At 41.5% G+C, this 25,865-nt stretch overlaps 1 protein-coding gene and 1 long non-coding RNA gene across 2 annotated transcripts; one reads left to right on the top strand and one right to left on the bottom strand.

Moving 5' to 3' along the window:
* Positions 1–369: 369 nt before the first annotated feature.
* On the bottom strand, positions 370–25,069 carry LOC105287846 (SKI family transcriptional corepressor 1 homolog-B). Its single transcript, XM_011353669.2, has 7 exons — positions 24,408–25,069; positions 17,609–17,705; positions 16,933–17,234; positions 15,774–16,366; positions 15,182–15,498; positions 2,671–2,800; positions 370–707 (listed from the first exon to the last, which is right to left on the bottom strand). Exons 2-7 carry the CDS (start codon positions 17,702–17,704, stop codon positions 601–603), a joined length of 1,545 nt encoding a protein of 514 aa, XP_011351971.1. The 5' UTR covers position 17,705; positions 24,408–25,069; the 3' UTR covers positions 370–600.
* On the top strand, positions 4,226–5,791 carry LOC109611560. The gene is made up of 2 exons (XR_002193982.2): positions 4,226–5,325; positions 5,430–5,791. It is a non-coding gene; the product is annotated as an uncharacterized LOC109611560 (long non-coding RNA).
* Positions 25,070–25,865: the final 796 nt, after the last annotated feature.

Raw genomic sequence — 25,865 nt, 5'->3', positions numbered from 1 at the left:
TTACTCGACGCGACGAAAGTGCCGCCGCTCGACGGTCCGATAAAATTGATACTTGGCTTCTAGCCGGTATCACAAATACGCGAGACGAAATATTTCCTAATGTTTGTGCTAGCGATGGATCTATATCTTGCGCAGATAAGAGCCTCATGATTATAAAACGAGGCCCAGTTTCAGCATTCAGCGAATGTGAAGCGAATTATAATTCAAAGGGCTCAGCGTAAACCTGGCTTAACGCGCCTTTCACAAAATTTTGGGAACTTTAAACTTGAATGAGCAAACAATATATTCAAATAATATTCTGGAAATATCTACTCGAAATTCATCACATTGATTCAAATGACTAAAACTTGTAATCGTTCTTGCGTTTGATTAATTTGAATTTATTTTTATCTACTTTGTGAGACTAATTCATTCGAGACTTTAAAAAGGCGCACTTAGACCATTGTGACGTGCAGCCCTTAAATTCGAGGATAAAGAGATCGACGAGTGTGCTTTATTAAGGCAACAGACGTGTCGCAAGCTTACGGAATGACTTGGGATTAGATGTGACTTGCTCTCTTTTCGCTCCTGTGTGTCGATTAATTCAGCCAGCCAGCTCGATTAATTGGTCGGCGCGGACGGACTGTGGACTTGGCCATAAAATATACCACGTGGAGGACGACAAGCCGAGCAATCGGAACCCGCCCTTTCCGCCGTTGGCTCGTTACCTGCAATAATTATCACCCGTTAATTAGCGCCGTGAAATACCGACAGAAGCACGTTATGTAAAATTAAATTTACATGAACACGGGCATCCCTCTTTGAAAGATGCTTGGAAAAGAATTATATATCGTTTCTTTTTATATAAATACGCTGTTAATAAAATTAGTTGAGAAAGAGAGGGAGAGAGGATGAGAGGCAAAGAGAAAAAGAGGATAGAATTTAAGAGAAGTCTATTCGCGGACCAATTAGCGTCCTTCGGTTAATTTGCGCAAGTAGTCGTTCAATCCGACGAAAGGGTGGCCTTGTTCTCGCATGGGAGACTTAAAAGCAACTCCCTGAAAAGAAAGTCGTGCGATCCTGCATCCTGCGGGTAACAGGAAGAAGAAGAAGATCAGAAGCTGCGGACTTTTTCCGAAGGCTGTACGTTAGTCAAAGTGCCTGCGTTCACCGCCAATGATCCTGTATTCGCATTCATCGCGCCAATACAGCACCTATCTCGTTATTTTCGGCTTACGCCCGCGCTGAATGGGCCCATCGATATACCCCAGGCTCTACACACATACACGTGACAGAGAAATGCGTGTAGACGTTGATCATTTGAAACGTGCGCTGTATTTGCAGCCGCGTTGTCTGTGCTTACATGTTATATCATTGTACCGTGCTCGTTATCGATTATCGAGAATATTTTCATGGAATAAAACAGCAACCCATTGTACGTATCCATGTTGGATGGAGAATTCAAACAAATTCAAATTTCATTTCAGTTCAGAAATGGACGCTAGATTTCAGTTTTCGAACACTGTCGGTGCGTTTCGCATTTATGCAATACATTTATTTGTGAAAACGCGCGATCATGAAAATTATGAAATAAAATTATAATTATAAATTTATCATTATCTCTCTCTAACATGACACGTTTTATGACTGACAGCAATAAAAATATTTCAGCTCGTCTCGCCTGTATTCGCCGTGGCCTAGCCGGTAATAGCCACTCGCCACGAGCGCTGTTAATGTACGATAAATTGGTAGGAGACGCGCGCACGTCGCGACGTGTGGCGTCGTCGGGTTTGGAGCGTCGCGACGCCGGCGAACTCGGTTGCGGCCACTGTAGATGCGCGCAAGCGTCGGTGCAAATCACGCCCCTCGGCCGGTCGAGGGGTCCACCCGCAACCCATTTCCGCGTTATTACAGGCTGGAAGATCCACCCCCCGCGTCTGAATGCGAAGGCAACCCTCCGCGTTCCCACTTAACACTCCGGTCGCGACTAATTACTCTAATTAATTGGAACTTCTCGCCGGGCCGCTTGATCCATGGAAGTTACTAATTAATTACTAGTATCAATGAGGCACGTCACAAAACGCTTTGAATCCCTATCGTTACTGCTGCCGTTGCTGTTGCTATTGCAGCTGCTACTGCTGCTACTGCTGCTGCTGCTACAAGCTCGGCTATTCATGAGAAAATAACGTGTAACCGTAGTGTGGGACAGTTCATGAAAATGCGTGAGAGGGACGATTTTCCGCAACATCGATCCGAGGCTCGCGCGAAATTATATCGCGGAAAAGCACATTTCGAACGAAGTTAATTGCCAGGACAGAAATACCATCTGTGGTCGAAATTTCAGGTATTATCCCATATCTATGTATATTTTGAAACTGCAACCTTTTCAATTTATGACGGTAATTTATATAACACGTGCCAGTATTCATTACGATATGGGGCTCTCCTCTGTCAAACGTTAACTGTATTGTGAAAATGGAGAATTATCCTCTTGCTAACAAACGTTTGTTTGGAATTGGATTTTAAGAAGGAACATTGTTTCAAGTAACTCTAGAAAAGATTAATTTAATTTGGCCATGCGATCGAAAATGTGTATTACTTTCTGTTTATTACTGTTTTGACTGATTAAGAGACATCTCTTGATGTTTGATCCATTTGGAAGCTAGCTTGCACGACAAATCTCTTGCTCACCCTTGAGGACGTCGAGATGTCGATAATAAGCATTGCCGTGCCAGCTCTCGGGACTTCTCGCCGGTGGCAATTCTGTTTTCACCTCGCGTAGAGCTGCAGCTTCCTCGGCGATCTTCTCAGCCTCCCGTTCCTACAACAATGAATTTCAATTGAAAGTTTTCAGTAATTAATTCTCAAATCAGAAATATCAGGACGAACATGTCCTTATCAAATCCGAAATGCATCATATTTCTTTGTCATTCAATGAACAAATTTTCAGTATACTTTTGAGTGGATATGATTATAATACATAGCATACAATGATCATTAGTGTACAATATTTTGTGCAACGTTAAAGACGTTTCGGGCTAGCCTATTCTATTTCTTCCTCATAGAGCTCCGTCTCTATTCCCCTTTCCTTACTGGAAATGTCATGATCTCGACGTTCCATGACGTCGGCCGGGAATATATATTTTTCGTTCGACACTAAAAAGTCGTAATAATAATATCGTCGCGGAAGTGCCCGGTCTGAAAACAGAAATCGTCATTTTCGTAGAGGCAGACGGGCACGTCAGCATACGTACACGTAGGTACATACACGTCTACGAGCACACTTACGCAAACAGTCGCGATATGTCGCGGCTCCTTGACGTAATGACAGGCGTGGAAATAGATGACGACCCACTCATCCTGATCAACCCACTCAGGTATGCAACGATGGCTCGAGCGGGGCACGAGGGCCACCTCGGGGCGATCTACAATCTAAACGCGCGGTTCGCCCAAAGCGGGACACGCGGTGCTTTATTTAATGCTTCCGTCGATAGCGATCGTCGAATTACTTAAATTAATTCCGCCAGCCGCGCCAACCGATCGATCGAGGTGAATTACTCACTCGAGCACAGCTAGGGACGAAACGAGTAGGAACGAAAGTCCTGCTTGGCCGATTAAAAAGTCACGGAAACGCGCGTTTACCGTAATATCCGAAGAAGGGGGATTATCGGTCCCCGGGGGAGCCCCGGCCACGGTGTCACCTCTTACACGCGCGATACTTTACGATGAATTGCTTATGTTCTTTCGGATTTCTGGCCAAAATGTGAAGATTTCTTTTTTCAACTAAATGGTCGTGACTGTACGATCGCATGATAATGCGATCAAATATGAAAAGAATTTCAGGAGCGCTCATACGTTATAGCTTTGAGAGGTCTAGATTAATCCTTTCTGGAAGCGTGGTGAGAAATAAAGCTTAATAAGAAAGTTTAAGGATTGTAAAAGAAATTTAAAGAAATTTTTTGTGCACGAGTGTTATTAAGAAAAATGTTGACACAATTATTTATGCGATATTAACATGGGATTTCAGCGTTTTTGGGCTCGCAGGCAGTTTGCAACAATCCGTCGTGGGTGGTCTATCAGAGGGATATTATTTAAAAATCAGCATATGTCGTGGCTGATTTCGTGCGTGTCACGGTGCATATATGGTAGACATAGGCGCGCAAAAGGATGGAAACAGCACGCAGTCGCGGATAGAAGAAGTGACACGCGAGAATGCATTTTTAACGAGCTACACAACCGTGCTTTCTGCACAACTCGCGGGTTCTCGTTAGTCTAAACGCGTTATGGAGTAGAAGCGACTGTGCGTCGCACGAACCGGCTTCATATAAGTTATACGCTTTACACGAATTACTCCCGGGAAAATAGGACGACTTGTAATCGCTTTACGTCTTTCAAATACGAAGTACAGTTGAAGTTAATTGCATAAGTGAGCAAGTTGTATGAGCTAGGCTCAAGACGAAGTCGCTTAAATGGATATGGAAGTGGCTGCAAACATAGCACAAATCCAAATATCATAGCGAGATATAATTAACATGACTGCTAAGTTTTTAACTATTTAGATGATTGAAACAGTAGGAAATTTTTTGAACAATTAAAACCAGCACTTATTATAAAAATAATATGTGCATCGTGCACTATTTTGCATGGAATTATTTCGAAGAGCAAAACGTTGAATAATTCAACGAGATAAAATCGTGTTTGTAGTAGTAATGCAATCAACTTGACTGCTTGATTAATTATAGTTAATTAAAGAAACAATCGTGAGATACGGTACAAAAAATACGCCTTCGGATCGAAGCTAAAATAATTATCAACTCGAGGGCCGGAGCTTCAATTATCGTGCAACTTTTACGAGTATAATTACTCAGTCGGCGAAATTCCCTTGGACTTTTCGCTATAATAAGCCCCTCGATTTGCGCAGCAACGCTAATGCGCTGTAACGAACATTGTTAACCGATAGCAACGCAAGTAATGCTCCCCTTCCTCGCCGCTCTCGCAAAAGTAAATGTAATCATCGTAGCTCCCGTCCGCGGTTACGTGACGTTGTAATCGTCACGGTGGTATTAATATTTCATGCCCGGCGCACACGGACGTTATGGCACAATCGACTTTAACTGCCGTTCCGAGGCTCCCTATCGCGACTCGTGCATCTCAACGATTACCTCGATGTACGGCCGTACACGTGTGCGATTAAGGTATATTCACACATTAAAGTATCAGCCTTTCATACAAGAGAGTCTACAATTTTTAATTTTTGTCTTACTGTTTATATTGTACCGGGAAACTCTTTTCGAGGAAAAGGCATTTTCATTAAATGAGAAGCGGAAATAAAGCAAAATCAAACTCGTAAGTTTCTTTCTTGCATATTGTGTAAAATATGCGTTACTTATGTATTATCTATTATATATTATAAATGTTATAATTATATAACAAATTTTTAAATGTTTTAGCATAAAAGATATCTTAGGGGTGTGTGTAGGATTTAATTACGTAAAAATGTGGTGAAACAATTAAACGCTTTGTTACTGTAGTGTGAATTAGGAGCTAAATAATGAAAATAATTTATAATAACTGCGTAATCGCAGTTAATGATATGTGGATGGTCCTTCAAGAGGAAAAGTAAGAGCCGTATTTCCGACATTATGCGGAAGAGATATAATCGCGCCCTAGCCGTGTGCGTGTCGTACTTATAAATGTAAAGGCTACTTTAAAAGAAGCTCTTTAATGCATTCCAGCGCGACTCTGATTTAAAATTTCGCCAGATTAACAATCTACGAAATAATAATCTAATTACATTAAACTTGGCAAAAAAGATTGTCTATTCGATGAAATCTCTTTTCCCTTCCAGATTTCCTAATTCTGTTTAGACTCTTCTATCATGTAGAGATTAATCATCAACCGACGCTCTAATGGGCCGCGTCTATAAAATTTTCATGCTGTTTGGGATTTCGGATAATTATGTTTTGTGTACGAAGAGAGGCTTGTCCGTGAGGGGGAAAGAATAGAACTCGAAAGGGGTCGAGCTGTCCATTGTGAAGTAATTCGATGAGGTAAAAACGTTAGAGAGGGTGACTTTTGTTCGATAGGCGCGATCCCGAAAAATACATCCTCCTCTACGATATTATGTCTCAGCTTTCTGACAACCATTTCTTCTTTTATCAAAATAAAATCTTTATACTAACAATAAATCTAAAACTTATCTTTGTAGTGCCTCATATCAAAATGGATTTAACGTAATTGTTCATTTGTTGAAAATAAGATAATAAATTGAATAATACATTCAAATATAGAAATTAACTTGTGTATGTGTCTGTTTGTGAAGGACAAATTAAAAAATTATTTAAATTTAAAAATGTGTAAATTTACTTCCACGAAGCGCATTTTTCTCGAGTCTTTTCACTTAGAAAACACTCTTAAAAAATATAAAATTATATTATTTTATTCACATAACGGTATAAAAATTATACCTGTAAGTTTAACGTGGATATACTTGCATATACCTATAGCAATCGTTATTCAAAGGTTCTTTTCGGCTCGCTGAATAAGATAATTAATCCGCGCGATCATTTTTTTTAGTCCTTTCTAAAAAGCATAGCTCAATGGCGTTTTTAGATCGAGAGGAATCGTCGAAACGTTACTATGCAACACGATTACGCTGGCAGAGAACGTTTGTTATGGAGCAGGTGGTCCGCATGGTGCATATCCCATGAAGTCGATATGGCCGCGTCACACATCCTTCGGAGTGGCACGGCGCACGGCACATATGCTCCTCGTAATACCCATGCAACCTCCATGTACACACAGGGAGAGCTCGTGCCTGGTGGTGAATCTGTTCTCGTGAAAGATCGATTCGCCACGGCGATCTTAACCCCGTATGCTCCAGAACGGATTAAAAAGCGGCGAAACGAGGAGCCGTGCGTTACGAGGAGACTCGCTCGGATTATTGGAGATAAAGGAGAGGCCGATGGAGAATCATGAAGAGGCGCCGAGACAAAAAGATCGCCGCGAATTGCAAGGAAGCCAGACCGGTACGAATTCGTCGTCTCGTTACCCTCGTTGCGCTATTACATCCGCCGGGCATAACGTGTACAAATGCGGTTCACCTGGAAACATTGCGGACGATGTGTACGTGTAACGGGCACGTTAAATCAACGGCAGATTACCAGGCGCGAAATCAATGGAATGTCGCATCATAAGCATCAGACCATATCACTTTTTGATAAACAAATTATGCAAATATAAAAATAAATTATACAGAATTATAAATAAATTATAAATAAATTCTCGCTTAATTTCTTTAGTGAAACGTTACAGATTTGTAGATAAATTACACACAACAGTTACACACAGATGAATTACAGAATTACAGAGAGATTACGGTGTTACGGATACATGATAAAATCGTGAAACGAGAAAGAAGGTGTGTGTGTGTGTGTGTGTGTGTGTGTGTGTGTGTGTGTGTGTGTGTGTGTAGTGTGTAGTGTGTAGAGAGATATAAAAAGACTTGTGTGTATGTACGCACGGGAGGGAGGAGAAGGAAGGACGGAGGGAAGGAGTAGCATGGAGTTTCCCGCTTGTGGATGAGTTCCGCGTTCTCCCATTTGTAACTCCGTTCACCCGGCAAAGTAGGTAGAAATCCTGCCCCCGTCCTTCCCCGGCATCATCAGATGCCACCCCCTCGCTTATCTAGCGCGTACCCCGCCCTCGCGGAGGACCGCCGCATCCGGTACCATCCGGCGGACCGGAAAGCCCGTCCGACCGACACCACCGTGTCTGCCCATCCTCGCGTTATGGCGCGCTCGATTGTTTCCAGCCCCGTTGATCCAATAAAGGATTACGGCGAAACAATCGTAGCGTGCAGCGCGCGGACGCAACCCTCCTCACCGCTCCGTTCCGGGTCCTCCGACACAACCCCCGGTATATACACGACGTTTTTACGTTAACGGCGAAACTTTCGACCCGGCTCAGTCGGGTACGCCGAGACACCGAAATCGACGCCTATGAATGCGGTATATTGCATTCGGCACGACCGTTTCCTCTCGTTTCTATTTTACAGGGATTTTGAATCTCGCGTTGTTTCCCGGTATCACGCGAGTGCTGACGGGAAATCGGTTGCTGAGTGAATATTCTGTCATAAATGTAAGAAATAATTAATAAAAGTATAAATAAATGCTTTCTTTGAAATATATGCATTGAGTTATATTTGTATAATTAATTAAATTAAATAAAATAAATAAATACTTTCTTTGAAATATATGCATTGAGTTATATTTGTATATATCTCAAAAAGCTTTTATCTAAAAAACTAAGTTTTACAAGTTTTTTACAAGTTGCAAATCCCGTGGAATTCTGATCAAGATCAAGCTCGAGTTTCGAGCAAGGAAGAGTACGTAAATGATCCCGGCAAGTAAGAGAGAGAAGGGTGGGATAGATGTGTGTGAACACGATTGTGAAGTCGAACGGATTGGGAACACACACCAGTGGTGCGCGGAGTTAATACGCAATCGTGTTAGTCGGAATCGCTTCCGGTCGGACGGCCTCGCTCGAGCTTGCGGCCTATCCCGGTATTATGTCGGGAAATTGATTATACTCTCGATAATGCCGGATTTGTGCCCCGGAAGAGCCGTTACGTGTCCGATGGCGCGCGCGGTCCAAGAGTTACTCGCTCCCAATCCTCCGGGCATTATCGACGGGTTTTTTCTTTTTCCGCCGATGCCACCGCCGATAAATCGATGCGATTTCATAGCGGATTGATTACGAGCTTTCACCCTAATGCATTTATTTGTATTCCCAGTCAGACTGCTCGTTGTAGTCCTTGTCCGCAATCTCTCTCGTAAAAATATTTACAATTTTATTTATAAATCCGATACACACATATGTAGTTAATACCCAATGTTCAGTTATTCTGTTTCATTTTTTGTGGTACAGACTTTTATAATGGAAATGTTCTTAATTCAAGGGTTAAGAAGAAATTTGCATTTCCTTGTTCCAAGGAAATATCTTCTCTGGTTTGTTCTTTCAACATTGTTTCGAGAAAGCAATTGATTTTAATCCAAGATAGAAGGAAGAAGCACAAAGTGCTGGACGAAATGTTGGCGTTCATCTCGGCAAAACATTATTTGCAGCTTCTCAATTTCGCGTGTGGGATATAAAACAATTTTCGGTAAGCTTTTCCATTCAGGTGGCCATACTGTGAACACCGTAACCGCGCTAACGAGTTTCAACCTGATAGAGGAAGGGAAGCAGGCAGAGGGGTTGTATCAGAACCCTAGAGTTTTTCACCTCACATGATAACCGACATGGAAATATTTTTCAGCCATTTGGCAAATTTTGTCGAAACATATTGATCCTTGCTCTCTCGCGTCAATGAAAAACATCGCATTCACATTTGTTTAATATCGACCAGCAGGAAACAGTTGTAATAGAATTTTACCATTACTCACTAAACATCGAAAATCATTCAATGTTTTTTATTAAAGAAGTATACCTCAATATTAAATTATTTATCAAATATAACAAGATAAGAATATAATTAGAAGTGATTTTTTAACTTATTTCAATTCATTATCTTAAACTTTTAATAAAAATCGAGAGAACAAAATAAGTTCCACTCTTAAAAAAGCCGTGTTAAATATTAAATCGAAATCATTGTTGCCTCTTTTCCGCGATGCTGATTGGTTCTCTCGCTTGGCTCGAACTTCGTGTGACTTGAACTTCGTGTTGCGAATGTCAGAATGTCATAGTGGCTGTCAGTGCGGTTATATTGATAAAATATTGATAAATAAAACATTAATATTGAAAAATAAAATAGCGCGCGTAGCGCGTGCCTGTGTTGCTAGTTATAATTAAAAAAAAGGAAAGAGAGAAACAGAGTATATACATATATATTTTTCTTATTATATTCTTAACTTTATAGAATATATTTTTCGCGTTTAAGATGCATTTTAAGGAATATATTTTGTCATCTCTTTTACAAACTAAGAGCAAAGTCTCAAAAGTTGCAACGCGACGAAAGCTCGGACGACTAAAAAGAGAGAGAACGGCCGGGATGCGGGGAATGATAGCAGACGGCGGGAATTGTATTGAATTTGAGGGTTCCGGGGCGGAGCTGGTCCGGACTAACGATTATAATTAAATCAACAGTCGCCGCCCTCGACTTCCATAGAGCGAACCTCCATTTCGGCCCGTGATGTTGTATTCCTCGTCGGCACGATGCAGCGCGATGCGGACGACATCCGGGTGTAAATAGAATTAAGTAAAAGGTAGCTGGAACTGAATTAAACGAAACGAAGAATAAAACGACGCTGTGTTGAAAATTTCAGTGTCCACGTCGATGAATTTTCACATCCGACATCGTAATAGGAACACTTTCTTTCACGATACATTTTAATTCCTAAACTCATTGTGACACGCGCGGAATATACATGAAACATTAATAATACAAATGAACAAAATGTTTATTAACCGCATTTAACGAAAACTACTTTTTTCTTCCGAAACTACAATTTATATTTCTAAAACTCAGAATCGTGCAATAGTTACAATCACTGGCGTATCCTGGGGGGTGGTTTTCGGGTTAAAATCCCCCCCCCCTTCCAAATAAAGAAATCAGTTTTGCTGAATTGGTTTGAAAAAATTTATCAAAAATAAAATGGGATCAGAAGTGTCACCACGTCCTCGTCATTGATCCTGAAGTAAAAGCTAAGCGTGATACTAGAAAAATATTAAACCAAATAAGTTTGTCAAAACCCCTCCCCCATTATCGATATCAGGATCCGCTAGTGGTTACAATTACATTTTGCTTTTAGGCAATTAAAATTAGTAAGAGTTAATCACGAGATCGCATGTTATAGATAATATTCATCAATTTATCGACGTTCTTAGAAATATTGATTGCTTCGGTGAATATACATATTTGCATGATGAAATAATTCCGTCCGGTGAAATGTTACCAGGTTAAATCCGTGTCGAAGATAGATAGACGTAGATACACGTCGTAATATGTATACTATAATCGATTTAATCACAGGCCGTCTCGAAGGGCTTCAAAGATATAAGGTCAGAACTTGGCATTTCGATGCACCGACAGTAACTTTAGCTGTGCTTGCTGACTCTTAAAAATGCCAACTTGGGGTACTTTAATTAATCTGGACGACGTAAAAGCTTGAATGTCAGTCGCTCGCAGAAAATAAAAATTAGGTCATCGTTATTATCAATTTATTATACTTTTATTTATTATATTTCTTAGCATTCTATGTTATGAAACTAATGTATTCATTAATGAATTAAACTGTGAAGTAGATTGCAAAATTTTGCTTACACATTTCAGAAAGATTTTTATCATTAAAGAGGCGTCTCGTATTATTTATGATTTATCCGAAGAGAAAGATTCTGCATAAAAATGTAGAAGAAAGAAATATTCACCTGCTGGGGGAAGGAAAAGAAGTAACATATCTCTTTTGGAATTTAATGGCTCTCCAGACGGCCGAGGCGCAATTAAAAGTTGCGGTCGAAACTAACTAAACCAGCCGTAGTTTGATTTAAACGTCTCCGACCCCCGTTACGCTCCTACGTGACGTTGCTTAATTGCATTTAAATGGATGGCGGAGGTGAATCCGTGAATGTCTTCGTAGCTTTCGGAACCCTGCAAAATCCAGACTAGGGAGGAACTGTACGGACGATTTTCGGATTTTCCGTAATCACGATCGAGCGAAAGATCTTCATTGATCGACGGCGATTTATTCTCGCCTCCAAAGCTCTGACGAAAATTACAACAAAGAGAGAGAGAGAGAGAGAGAGAGAAATATCGTTGCATTGTAATAAAGACCAATACAAATATACATGGCATTCCATCCCACGTCAGTAACAAAATCGAGAAAAGATATTCGTTAAACGTGGATCTACGCGGTTATTAAGTGCGGAGAATGAAAGTATCTTGGTAGACGTAAATGCAAGTACATCAGCGAGCGAGATGCACAGATGTCGCGAAAATGAAAATACCGTATTCCCCCCCGTAGCTCCCCTCGCGCGAGCTTCTTCTCGTTCCTTCTCTCTCGGTCCGGCCAGCGAAGCGAGAAATAACTGCAAATAACGTTCGGGGATTACTCAGTTACCGCGATACACTTGTACTCCGGTACTCGCCATCCGGTTCGCCCATCGTGGTGCAGTAACTGGGTTTCCACTTCCTATCTGATGTACAGTCGCCCGCACCTTTGTGACGAATATCTCTCGTGTATGTACACGCTCGTCAGCCATGGCGCGGCAGAAGGAGAGAGATTCCGGACAAAATACGCGTCCCACTCGACACGTTCACTGACAAGGGGGAATTGAAAAGCTGTCTGGCAATCCGGACGGCTTATCCCGGCCCACCCCCGTCACCTCTCCTGCTCCTTCTCACTCTCTCTTCCTCTTTCTCCCACGGGCTCTGCTTCCCTGCAACCACTCGCTCCGGAAAACGACCCTTCTGCTGGTCCCGTCTCGGTCTCTGTCTTTCTTTCTCTTGAGCGCGCGCGACGGCCGATTAAAGTCTTCGAGTAGCCGGTAAACTACACTAGGGCTACTTCGCTAGTTTTATCTTTTTAGACGCGCGCAAGATATGCGATCAGTCGATTATCCCTCGAGAATACTCCGATATTAACCCTTTAATTCTAGCAGTAGCAAGAGAATAAAAAGTGCCAGGATAAAGGGAGATTTTAATTGAAGGATTTCCACGCAAATAGAATAAACGATAAATCCTGCAAAATATTGCACGTTACAAGAAATGCTATCTCCGTTTTTTTTTCTTTCAACAATTTTCCAGTTTTCCAGAGCACCTCGTGATTAATTTTTGAGAAATCTTAAGATAATAGAATAAAAGAATATAATAAATAATAATAAAAGAAATTTTTTTATCGTGTAACTCTGTCTCTCTCTCTCTCTTTCTCCCGAATTGCGAACGGCAAAATACAAACGCAGCAATTAGCAGAGAACCGGCGAATTTTGACGTGTCTTCGTTAACCGGTCAAAGAACACATTTATTCCTGGGGTTTCCGTCTCTTTCGATATAATATCACGTGGGATCGTTACGCGTGTATTTATAGCCAGGTCAAAGCTGTGCAGGGTAAAGCGGCGACGCGGCAATTAACGTCGAGGTCGTCGGAATTTTCGACGGTGCTCGGGTTAATTATTCCGCAGCAATTTAGCCGGTAACGAGCCGGCGCGGTGGTGGCAATTGGGTACCTAGCAGGAATTATTGTAGCGACGTACCCACCCCGGCCATTTACATCGTAGCAACAACGTAATACTACTCGACTCCGTCCCTAGAATTTGCTCTGCGGTCTGACTGCTCGTATGCCGCTGGCGGTGATGGTGGTGGTGACCCTCATCATCAATCGCGATAATTATTGTGTCGGTAAATACTCCGCGCGTACAAACGAACGCGAAGCGGAGCGCGATCGGGCGCGCGCTTACGGCGACACGGCGACATGATTAAATGAACGCTTCCGATATATGTACATATGTGTCATGGTTTCCAGTGCCCTGACGTTCTCAACGCGGCAATAATAACGTCGGCGATCGCCGACATCAAAGACGCATCGAGGGATCGACTGCACGCGCTGCCGTTTCATCGATATCGCGGTTGCAGTGCAGACTTATTTGAAACGGGTGATTTTCGACGTCATCGAGTTCATATCATGGAGTAAAAAATATTCGTCGACCTAAATGAATAACAAAATTCCGTTACTTATTTATTAGATTGTTGTGCTTGCGTTTAGCTAAATATTGGGTCAGTCAAAAAGTTTGATTCGATTTTAAAATTTTTAAAAATTAATTTACATGTAATACAGGCAACTGTTGATAATGTCTACATCATAGACGATGGTAACTACTTAGTTGATAAATAATTTGTTTTTACTGAATACAAGCAAAAATAAATAAAGTAAAAAGACCCAATAATATTCAACTATGTTAGTATATGAGAAGCAAAGTGAAATTCAATTCGTTTGTTACCGTTTAAATTTTTTATTTGCAGAAATTTGATTGTAAAACAATTTGACGATTCTTAAGCGAAAGAAAACCCGAATATTCAGTCGGTTTTTGATCAGCGAGCCTAAATGTGTGCGTGCGATGAACGATTTCTCGAGGGGTGGACTCGATTAAACGGACGGGCGTACGACGTTAATTTGATTAACTTTGCGGCAGCACTTTGTTTGCCGTTGGGTGTCGTGTTGCGGGAAAATATTTCGCTGACCGTTTGCAGGGGGACGATGCATGATCACGCATCACGCGGGGGCGCGGAGCTACTTTTCTTACAATGCAAACATACTCCGTTATTAAACCGCGAGGACGTGTATTTCTTTATTCACTTTATTCACTCACCAGTGAAGTCACCGGAGTGAATAAGAGTCACGTAATAAATTGCTTCCCAAGGCAGAAATCGGCGTTTTTATGGACATTGACAATAATGTGTGCTTTTAAAGAAATACAATTCGCAAAGAAATATGTCGCTCTATAATCGACAAACACATAAATTCTGCAAGTGTTCTTCTAAATGTGTTACATATTTTCAAGTTTATTTTAAACGGTCTTAAGGATTCTTTATCAAAGATCTTGGACCTCTAATTTAGATTTTTGTTCTAAAATCTCACGTCTCTTTACATGGATAAAACGTTCTTATTTCAATTCTGATGCTAAGACGTGTATTATAATCTGATTGAAACATGTTTGCTGAATGCATGTAATTAGTTCGAATTGGGCGAGTGTAAACCCGAGAAGTTTCAAGGTATTCGATGACGCGGGTTCAAAGCGAGATCGTGTCACGATAGATGGCCACGCGTCTAGTCGCTGAAAAGGCACATGCAATCGCTCGTAATGGCGCAACTATTATCGCCAACCGATCGCAAACACTCAATGATAACTACCTCTCCACAGGAAATATGTTGTCTTCGCGTGGTGGATCCTTTTCGTTATTAACGAAAACGTAATCGCGTGCACACAATCACACCATAACGTCAGCAAATCGCGCTACACACGCAATCGACTATTGCATGCGATAGTGCAGTCGAGATGCGATCGTGATACCAAATTCGAAGCGTCTCAGATTATTCTCGGCTTTTTCCAATTAATTTAAACAATTCCGCTTTGTTTGCATGATCGTCTCCGTACAAATCCATCGCTGGGCTTGGTGATGGTGCAGAAACACACTTTCCAGATCAGAACTTACCGTTTCTCGAGGAGGACTCCAGCATTGCGGCGACGTACTTCGTCCACTGTGACTGCTCATGGCGGAATTTGAGGCTGAGTGAAGACTCGCGTTCAGTGGCGTCACTGGGTCGTCTTCAGTTGTCTCGATGTCGACCTCGTCGTCGGAATTCTCATCCTTCTGCCCTACATTCGCAGTTCGTTCCGGGATCACCGCGGGTTCCACAATGGGCGGTCCGCGAATTACCGGACGGAATGCAGACTGATGTAAGGGTGGGTTGACGGTGGGAATCAGGGGTTCCGTGGGACTGGAACCGCTTATCGGCGGCGGTAGCGGTCCTGAAAATCACGAGAATTCAATAATTAGTAATAATTAGTTCGGTAATAATTAGTTTTATAAGAATACAATAGTGATTACAATATTATCATAAATAATTGAACTACTATATTAATATTCCAGGAACAACAAAAAGCTGCAACCTTTCTACCAATAAAACTCGTTTTATTAAATATTTGATTAAAAATTTGACACATTCGTTAAAATAAAAAAAGATAAATATACATCTCTTCTCTACAAATTTCAGATTACTCTTCAATCGCTTTGGAAATCTTACCAGGAAACAAAACAGGACTCCGCTTAGCCAGCCAGGGCAGGGCGTAGGACGGAAAGGCAAACGGGCTAGGTGTCTTGGCCGCGGCGACTGCAGCCGCCTGATGCTGATGCCACACGTAGTCCATGACGAGACTGCGAGACAGCGGCAGGGGTAATTCCGGGAACGATGGTACTCGGGGGTGCGTCGGTGTTGACACCAGGGTGGGTAGCTGCGCGGTGCTGGTCGGCGGGGATCTCGGCTGCTTCGGCGATTCCCGGGAGCTGTTTGAGCTACCCAGCAGACGCTTTCTCGTGCCGCCGTTGAACATCGCCTTGACGTCTTCCCAGGCGTGCACCACCTCGTCCGGGGGATTGCCGGACAGCTTCATGTGCCGGCGCCACGAGTTGAAATTGGCCGCGTCCGGTTGCACGTACTTGGTGGCCTGGTCGAGACGGTGCGAGTGAAAGATGAACTTGTTCGGTGAGAAGAAGTTGTTGCAGTACGTGCACTTAATGCACTTGGCGCGCGAGCTGTTGTAACGGGCTGGCATGAAAGCGCCGCGACAACCCCAGGCGCACTCGTGGTGAACGGCGAACGCGAAATCCTCGGGCAACCTGTAGAGGCGATTGCCCCGTGACCACATGATCAATAACGGGCGATAATAAATTTGTCGGCAATTATGCATTGGAATACGAATCGAAATGTATTCAAAAATCGAATAGAATATAATGTTCAGAAATAGGAATTTGGTATTTTCTTATATTATATAAAAACTAAAAGTATAATCTGATAATTAAATAAAACCAAATTAAATGAAAGTTTAAATAGCTATTATGTAACGTAAACCCTTTAGGGAAATACTTTGAAAATACTTTGAAAAAAATACTTTGTGTATATCTTCAATAGGATTTAATGAATGCGTATAAGAATTGAAGATATACACAAAGTATTTTTTTCAAAGTATTTTCAAAGTATTTCCCTAAAGGGTTTACGTTACATAATAGCTATTTAAACTTTCATTTAATTTGATTTTATTTAATTATCAGATTATACTTTTAGTTTTTATATAATATAAGAAAATAATATTTGTTAGTACTTGTTAACCGATTAATTTGTTAATTAATATTCCGCAAGAATTTTATAGTAGCTTCCTGAGAATCGCGGATTATTCTTCACTGACCTAGGTGGTGCGTTATCGCCAAGGAAGGATTTGCAGAGCCGCTCCGCTTCTCTGCGAGTAATCATGCCACATCTTCGCGAGGACACTGGCATCGCACCGGCACGACGAAGTATTTCCAGCTGCACCGGTGTGCACTGCACACAGGTGATGCCCAATGCCACCCGACGATTGTGAATCTCGTTGTAACTGAACTGCTTCAGTAGAGTGTTACTGATTTGCGCCAAGCATAGCCTCTCCTGGCCCTCGATCAGCAACGAGACGATGTGAATCCCGTAGAGTGACACGGTGCTCACCTGCAACTCCTATCAGTTTAGCTGCTCTACGAGGTTCTTAGACACGAATATATTGCGAATGATTTAACAGTCCTTCCAGTATTATTTATTTATATGTTTATAAGAAGCTCTCTAATAATTCGTAGAATTATTTTAGTAATTACAATTGGCTCATGTCATGTAATGATATATTTTTGTTAATCTATAACGAGAAGGATACAAGTCCAAGATGCAATCATGTGCAAAAATTTTGAATTGACAATTTTATTTAGTTGAATTAAAAGTTTTTAGAAAATGCTTTGTTTGCTTGTACTCTGTTTAATAATCTCCCTTTGTGGCTTGCCCTTATATAATTATCAGAAGTTCGATTCATTAATTTCGAGGCTCTTCGATTTCTGCGTTACCTGATCTGGTTTCTGATGTGGTTGCGGCTGCGGTGTCTGTACTGATTTCTGTGAAGGAGTCAATGGCGGCATCGACAGCACCGCCGGTCCATCCATTCTGGGAAGAAAAAAGAACAACTTCGCCAAATTAGATATTTAACACTAGATTTACGGAACCTGTCAATTTGACGGATTGAGAATTCATGCTTAAAGATACAGAAATCACAAGGATTATTTTTTATCAACGAGAAACCGAAAGCTGAAAACAGGAAGCTAGAAACCGAAAATCGAAGTTTAATGTATCCGTCAATGTGACAGATTTTAGTAAAACTAGGTATATAAATAATGTCCGTAAATCTAGTGTTGAAATGCATAAACATGTTATTTATGAAAATCTTTATGCAGTAAACTTTTTATTATTTAACGGATGATAGAACGGGTGATAAAGGATTTAATTTAGAAAATTCACAAAGGTTTACTTAAAATATAATAATATAAGATATAAAATATGTGTGTGACAAACTCAATAGTATCGGCGATACATGTAAATCGAGTGCGGATAACTCTAACTCACGTCTTAACGCGGCGAACGTACATTATTTTCCATCTCTTGAGCCTTTTGTCTCTATTATTTGTGTTCGTTTCGAATATAATCAGTTAACATTATGTGACAAATAATGTACGTATCGATAAGGATACGTAAAGGAACCTTAGCGCAAATAATAACATGACCTTATTTGTCAGATAGTTTAACAGATATTCGCAGAAGATCGATTTCATCTATTTTAAAATTTTATAAAATTCGTGTTCCTATTTATATTAAAATATTCAATTCAGAAAAAACCAATAGCATTTTGATTTACAAAGTTCTAACATCATCAAAATAAACATCTTGAATATTTCAAGATTATTCCACTTCTTAGATCATTTGGTGAAATTGTAGCTTTTATTATCATTTCTATTATTGCTCGAAAAATTGCAACTGTTTTAACAATGTTTCGAGAATTGTTTGCAATTTTACGCTACCTATATTGCGTTATCCGAGGTCCGTGCCTATTCGACCTAATGGAAAATGCATCACCGATGCAACGCGGCAATAATTTGTCTCTCGGCGCGGTTTTTATCATCATCGGCGAGATTGATTATAATCTCTGATGTTTTACGGTCGCCCGTGCGCTTGTGTCCGATAATAAATTCCGCGTTTTCCGCTTGCACGGAAAAAAACATCCTTCTCCACTCCCGCACCTCTCCTCCACCCACATTGTAATTATATTTATTACACTTTATTGATTGGCTCTCTCTGTCTCACTTTTTCTCTCTTTCTCTCTCTCTCACTGAACGTGCCACCGCGTCCAGTCGTGCATTCAGCTCAATTAAATCGCGGGTCCTTCTCGTTTTTGCTCTGTTCCGACCACGCGCCGCGCGATCGCCGGCCAATTAAATCGAGAACGGTAACGCGACTTTTCATAACGTAAGCGGTGACGCGCGCTCTGCTTTCAGACTTCCATTTATTTCATCTATTTGCGAGAAAAAGTTGAAGGTTGACTCTTTCTAATATCTTCATAAAAGCAAATTTATATATGAAAACATCAAAATTTAAAAATGCATTACAAATGGTGTTTGTAGAATATTCTGATGTTACGTACGTAACATAAAATACAATATTTAATATGTTATCTCGAACTTCGCGTTTCTATGATCTTGATATTTGAGCGTTTACTGGATCCCGCATTCATAATAGATTAATCAACGGCGATCGCATTTATCTACGATTGGGAAAACACGCGTGCCGATTAAAAAGTGTGATTAAGTTGTTCTCATCGTCGTCGTCGTCGTCGTCCTTGTCGTTCGAAGGGCCCTCCTTAATTATCGGACGGTGATTAAGCGAATCCAAAGACTCGCTGAAATTAAACTCGCGCGATCAAAGCGCTAGTCGCTGTATTCTCCTTTTCCCTCTCTCCTTCTCTCTCTTTTCCAAATCACGGAACAAAATTAAGGACGATTAAATCCCTTTTCTCTCGCTTAACCTTCTTTCCGGCTTCTTTACGTAATCAGTAATTGGTTGATTCGTTAATCGTGTCGTAAACAACGACGTTGATCACTTGATTTAATACTTTAAAATGAAAGTAAGTCGTAGTGTCGAGACAATCTTTTTCTTAATTATAAAGATCTGATTTCAAGAAAAACAATTTTTCTTAAAATTAATCGAACGTATACATACTAGAGCTGCGTTGTGCAGTGTAATGTACAATGTAATTGCAATCACCTCGACTGAAATTTGATGGCAATTTGTTTTGTAATTACGCGCAACTTTTTTAATTAACATAACGATACTTATTGAATACCCGCGTTCTCGATACGCAGAGAGATTTACGAGGAAATATCTTTGGAGTGACATATTGTCGATTGGGAGGTCTCCGTAATTTTTTTTTATGAGTCAAAGCAATAAGGAATTCCGGTGAATCGAGGATGAGAGGAATACGAGTGAAGAAACGTTCCTCAAAGAGGACGATTCGCCGGGTTCCACCGAGAAGACTTCCTTTCGCGGGGACCGCCGGATAAAGAAAAAAAAAAGAAAGACGGAATGCTAAAGGCGCAAATGAGAGTCGGCCTCCGAATCGAGTTCTTTATCCTCTTAGTAAGGGCGGAGAAAGTCGAAAAATTCCGAGTACTCGTAATAAGTGACTGGAGGTTTTTCTGCTGTTAGTTTAACGCGCGACAAAGACTTTTAAGAGAGTTTTAGAGGGAATGAATCTTGAAAGAAAGATTGATGCAGTAAAGAATTCTTTATCCTGAAAAAGTGTTACAGCAATTGATAATTTAGGGAAGGATTTACGTTGTGGATATTTTTGGACAGTGTGCGCACTACGGTCAGAGTATATGCTGAATTATTACAAAAGCAATCTGCGATATTACGAAAGGATTTTTCATCAGATAATCAGAGTAGAAACATATACGATTGCATGATAAATATAAATCACCTCGACATATCTCCACCGAATAACGTAACACGGAAAATTCGAGATGTCACCATACCATACCATGAACGCTACAGTTATATACATCCAACTTAATAACATAATGCATGTAAGATAACAAAGATGCATCACGGAAAAGTGGATAGAGCAAAAGAGGACGAAGTGGTCGAGGGGGGTGAGCAGTAGTGGGGAACGCATCGCGGAACAGGTACGCCGATTAGGAAGAGAGATCAAAACGGTCCGCGTCGGCGAAGAGAGGAGCGAGCGGGGTACGGGGTCGGGGCCAACCCCCGGTGTTGATTTTAATTGAAAACGCCTCCGTCGGAGAAGGTAACGCGCTCGCGTGTACGTGCAGCGTATACGTGCACACGAGCGTACACGAACACGGATACCGATGCAACCCCCTCCCCCCCAACATCCGGAGGCAGTGCGAGAGCGCCAGCGCCCCGGCAAACGTCCCCGGGGAGCCGTGGTACGAGGGGGTAATTCAATTTGACACCCCCACCCACGCTTAAACAAGGCAGCACCCATCCGAGCGTCCTCCCTCCCTCTTTCCTCTCATACTCTCTCCCTTTCTCTCTCTGACTGTGCCTCTTCTCTTTCGCTCTGTCTCTCGTTCTCTCTCGGCCTCCTCTTCCTCCTGCTCCTCCTGCTCCTCCTGCTTCACCTCTTCCTCCTCCATCACCGTTTCCTCTCTTCGTACCGTGCAAATTAAATTCTCATCCACCGTGAAACAATGTCGGTACCCGACCCGGAACAACCCCCGCCCATCGCGAGTTTCCCCGCTTCCGTCCCTCGCTTCCCTTGCGACCCATTCTCCCCCTTTGCTCCGTCCTACGCTTCAACGAGCCTCGCAGATTCCGCTGGTCAGCGAATGGACGAATCGGACTCGACTCGACCGCATTAATTACTCGCTACTTACAATTATAGTGTAAGCCGAATGGAGAACGATCGATCGATCGATCAGTCGATTATGAGATATTCATTCGTTGACTAAGTGAAGACTATTTTTCAATGTTTATATTAACATGAAAGTTTGAAGACATTCTTTGAGATCTCTTGCTTAGTTCGTAACGATTATTCACAGATTAAATTTGTAATTAAGTAATTAATTGTCAAAATATCATTATGCCGACATAATCATTCATCCACATATTTAAAAGTATCGTTAAACGCGTTTGTTTTTCGATTAAACTCAATTGCATTTTAATTTGCTGAAAACATTAAAATAAAATAATTAAGACATAAGTCAATGTCACTCACGAGGTTATCATTATGAAACGCGATCGTTCGGAAATGCTCTCCGCAAGACACTGAGGCTTGTGCCGACGACGGAGATTTTCTGCGCAGGATGGATAGACGAGGACGAGAAGTCACGGCGCGGCGCTCTCAGGATTACGTACCAGCGGGCTCGCGGATTATTTAAATGCAAACACAATGTTGTACCGGGGCGCATTGTTCCCCTCTCGGTTATTTTACAATTCAATCTGCGATCCCGGGGCTTCGTCGGTGCGGCGCGGCGCGGCCCGGGGAGAGACGACAGGAGCGCTCGCTCGCTCGCTCGCTCGCTCGTTCGTTCATTGTAACATTGTTAAATCTCCGTCCTTCCACCATGAGTATCTCCTATCCCCCTCCAAGCTCCCTCCCTCTCTTTCTTTCCTTCAACCCCCGGAATCCATCTCCGCGTACCCTTCTTTCGACCCGGTGTTCTATCTCGCGTTGGAGAACACGACACTGGTCTTCCCTCTCTCTCTCTCTTCCTCGGTAATTGTAATGCGCCTTTCGGATTCTTCGCATAATTTATGAGAACTGTTTCTTCCTCTTTCATCTACTCCACTGTCGGAGATGTAAATCGAAACAGCTAGCATATTATTCTGCTGGACAACCAAGTGTGAACGCGCGATGTATTCAGCATTGAAATACGTGAACGTCATCATCGATGTCGCCCAGTCGCCGGTGATTACGTTCGCAATTAATCCGTCGATATGGCTGTCGGATTTAATTTTGACTCTCGATTAAACCAATCACGCGAAAATCCCGTTGAGCTCGCAATCAGAGATCTCCTACGGATCCCTCGCATAATTCGTCGAAATTGGGTAAAGCTCCACTTCTGTTTAACGTCAGTGCCGGCGAAAATTACCGTTACAAATAGCAATTACTCTATCAATCAGTCTTCCGCTATCTACAACAAAATATCACAGTCGAATAATATTAAATGATAATTGAAGCTCCGCGCACGCAGTTTGCTTCCATATTGATTTATATGTAATATTGTTAATTCTTAATGCTTCTCGCGCGGCAAAGTGTATCGGCGCTTTGAGAGCAACACGCTAATCCTTCGGCCTTTGTATCTGCATGCGCGTTAAAATGTTATCATCTAGAGTGGCATCAGAGGCAAACTCACACAATATAGCAGCCGCGGGCTGCTATTGGAGTCCATCAAGCGGATCAGGAGATTAAATGCCACTCGGATAATAATTTTAATAACCGGAATGCACTCTCGCTCTGATCGTCATAAGTACTTAGCTCTACCCAGGGAAACGAGTCCTTATACCTTACGAGCTCGGTGTATTTTTATAATTGCGATTTGTACGCTCAGTCGCACATGGCTACTTTGGCGGTCGTATTTATACTTGACGACAAAATTTCTATGTTTTGGATTTAAATGTTAAACCGATCTAGTTTTTCATATCGTATGCTGCACATAACTTTACAAGTTACAAGTTTGCTGCTTAACATGGCCGTTGTATCATGCAAAATATCCTAATTACAGAACATGTAAGAATATCTTAATCGAAATAAAAGAAAGTTTTAGAAAAGTCAAGTTTGACATAAACGAAGAATGTCTTTGTTAACAATTTCTTTTTAATCAAGATAAAATTTGGAATTAGGAACAGAAGAAGATTTCAAGTTTATAATTAATCTCTAGATTTTTCAAAGTTCTCGCTTAAAAAACGACTTTAAGTGTGTTCAGCGACGCCATAAATCGCGCGTGTGTAGCCAACCGAAAAATTAGGTGAGACACGTCTCTTTTCGGAAACTCTTAGAAAGATTTCAGAAACTTCTTAGTCGCACCTGAGTCCGAATAATCGCCGCATTTGTTAATTCAATCTAAACGGAAGGTTTCCTGCATATTTACTATGCATTATTAATTATTCTAAGCCTTAAATTTATATTCTTCTATTTTCTTGTGCTCTTTCTTAGTTGGCAATCATCATCTGTCATTATCTACTTTATCTTACTTTGTTATTTATTTTAGGGATAGTTTTATAATAAACGAACGATCAAAATAAGAACATTTATGAAATCCGAGATTATGAAACATATATACTCTTTCCCTATTTCAATTTTTTGTAGAGATTTCTACTTGTTGAATAATAAAACAGGTATCCGGGTGCAGATTATCGCCTCGGACATTCTTTGCAGGAGGCAAAGCAGTGGCTAATCTCAAGCACAAACAGTTTATGGTGTTTGTTCGCTCGACACCCCTCCGGCGCAACGACCCTGCGTATCCCCGCGGGACCAGTTTGCTTGCGATCCGTGAATCGACTATCAATTTATTTAGCAGCGTTCAAAAGGGCTCTCTTTACAGTACTGATTCTGCTCCGAGTTTAACAAAAGTCAGTATTCTCTTCTTGATGTAGAAGAGAACAAATTTAATGATATCGACTAAATTTAAACACATAAATTTATAACGACGTGTATGCGAAAAAAGAAAGGATTGTGAAAGGATTGTGTAAAAAATATAGTTACTTGATGGAAGGTTCGACTGTATAATAAATATATGTATTAAAGGGGACTTCTAAATAAAATTTTCGAAATAAAAATTTTTGAGTACATACCTGTGAATGCAGTTCGGATATCAGCAGCTGGAAGTGATGTTGGTCTCACAGTTCAAGTCACAATCGCCGGATAGACAACGTCCAAGTCGTCAGTTTCTTTTCTAAGAATTCCTTCTTCAAGTACAACAAGTCAAACACTCGATTTTTCAATTATATTAACGGCTAATTTCTTCAATTGAAGGTGCAGATTTAGTTCTTCAATTTTGACGAAAAGTCGTTTATTCTATAATAAAAGTTGGTTTTCTTGCAACTGCAATTCTTTTCACCTATAACAACATCTGGTATCTTCGACTAGAACAAAGTTTTGTTTTTTCTATGATGACTCATATTTCTTCATTCTGACGGCTCTTCAACTTCTTTTTCGTGATTTTCCTTCTTCAGTTCTACTTCTGCAACGTCCAAATTATCTTGATTACAGTAACGATAGTTAAAGCTCTGCACCCCTGTCGGTGTGTGACACTTGTCTTGTACCGTCACGACTACGGGCCGCGTCCAGGGGTGGTTTACTCGCGAGCGAGCTCGTCTGTCGTCCACGCGTGGAATACGTATCCTGGTTGTACTTCGCGCGCCTCTTTCGTGTCACCCTCTTTCTCTTCGGCACCCCGCGGCGGGCGAGAGCGTTAAATCGGGTGGCGAAGAACCGCCCCCGAGTGTCCCACCCCCGTAACAACCAACCCCATGCTGTCGAAGGCGGGGCCTCCTGGCCTCTCTTGCCTTTCCGGGGGTGGCTCACCTCAGGGGTAACTACAAACACGTACTTACCGAACGTTATTATTATACTTGCACTCGACCCTCGCGCGCGCGCGAGTGCGCACGGATGAGGCTATGTGTAGATATGTGAGAGAAAAGGAGAGAAATAAAACGAGAGAGAGAGAGAGAGAAAGAGACGTCAGTGCGCGCGCGTACGCTTAGACTTACGCGACTTTTACAGGTTCTACGCTTGTTTTGCGAAGTCCAAATCAAAAGTAGTTTGCCGTTATCTAAAAAACTCGTAAAGTATTTTTTTTAATAATTATTATTTTATATAATACATATTTTATTAAATAAATTATATTATATTGTACAAGAGTAACGTAATATAATGTTAAATATTTTAATTCAATCATTTCATAATTCTGAAATTTAGAAATCGTCAACAAAACCTTATTAAGGCAAAGTTAATTCCAACTCTGTCAACATCTAAACCCCTTAGTGAAGATATGGATCCAGAAGCACGGGATCTATTTGGACACACAGATTCAGATGGACACGTTCGGAGAGATAATTATCGTAAAAGTCGGTCAAAAGTTGGAATCGTCTTTCAAGATGTCCTTTCCGCGAGCGCATAGTGACAGGTCCTCCTTCAACGTCGCCAAGGAGTGCGCCCACGTCACGATACTCACAAGACGATTAAACAGCGCGCGCGGGCGTCTGCGTTCAGTCGTGACGTAAATTAAATCCGCTTAACACGAATCTGCA

The sequence above is a fragment of the Ooceraea biroi genome, chromosome 8, assembly GCF_003672135.1.
Source record: "Ooceraea biroi isolate clonal line C1 chromosome 8, Obir_v5.4, whole genome shotgun sequence".
Lineage (NCBI taxonomy): Eukaryota > Metazoa > Arthropoda > Insecta > Hymenoptera > Formicidae > Ooceraea > Ooceraea biroi.
The sequence above is the reverse complement of the archived record's forward strand: the minus strand, read 5'-3'. Positions and strand labels throughout refer to the sequence as shown.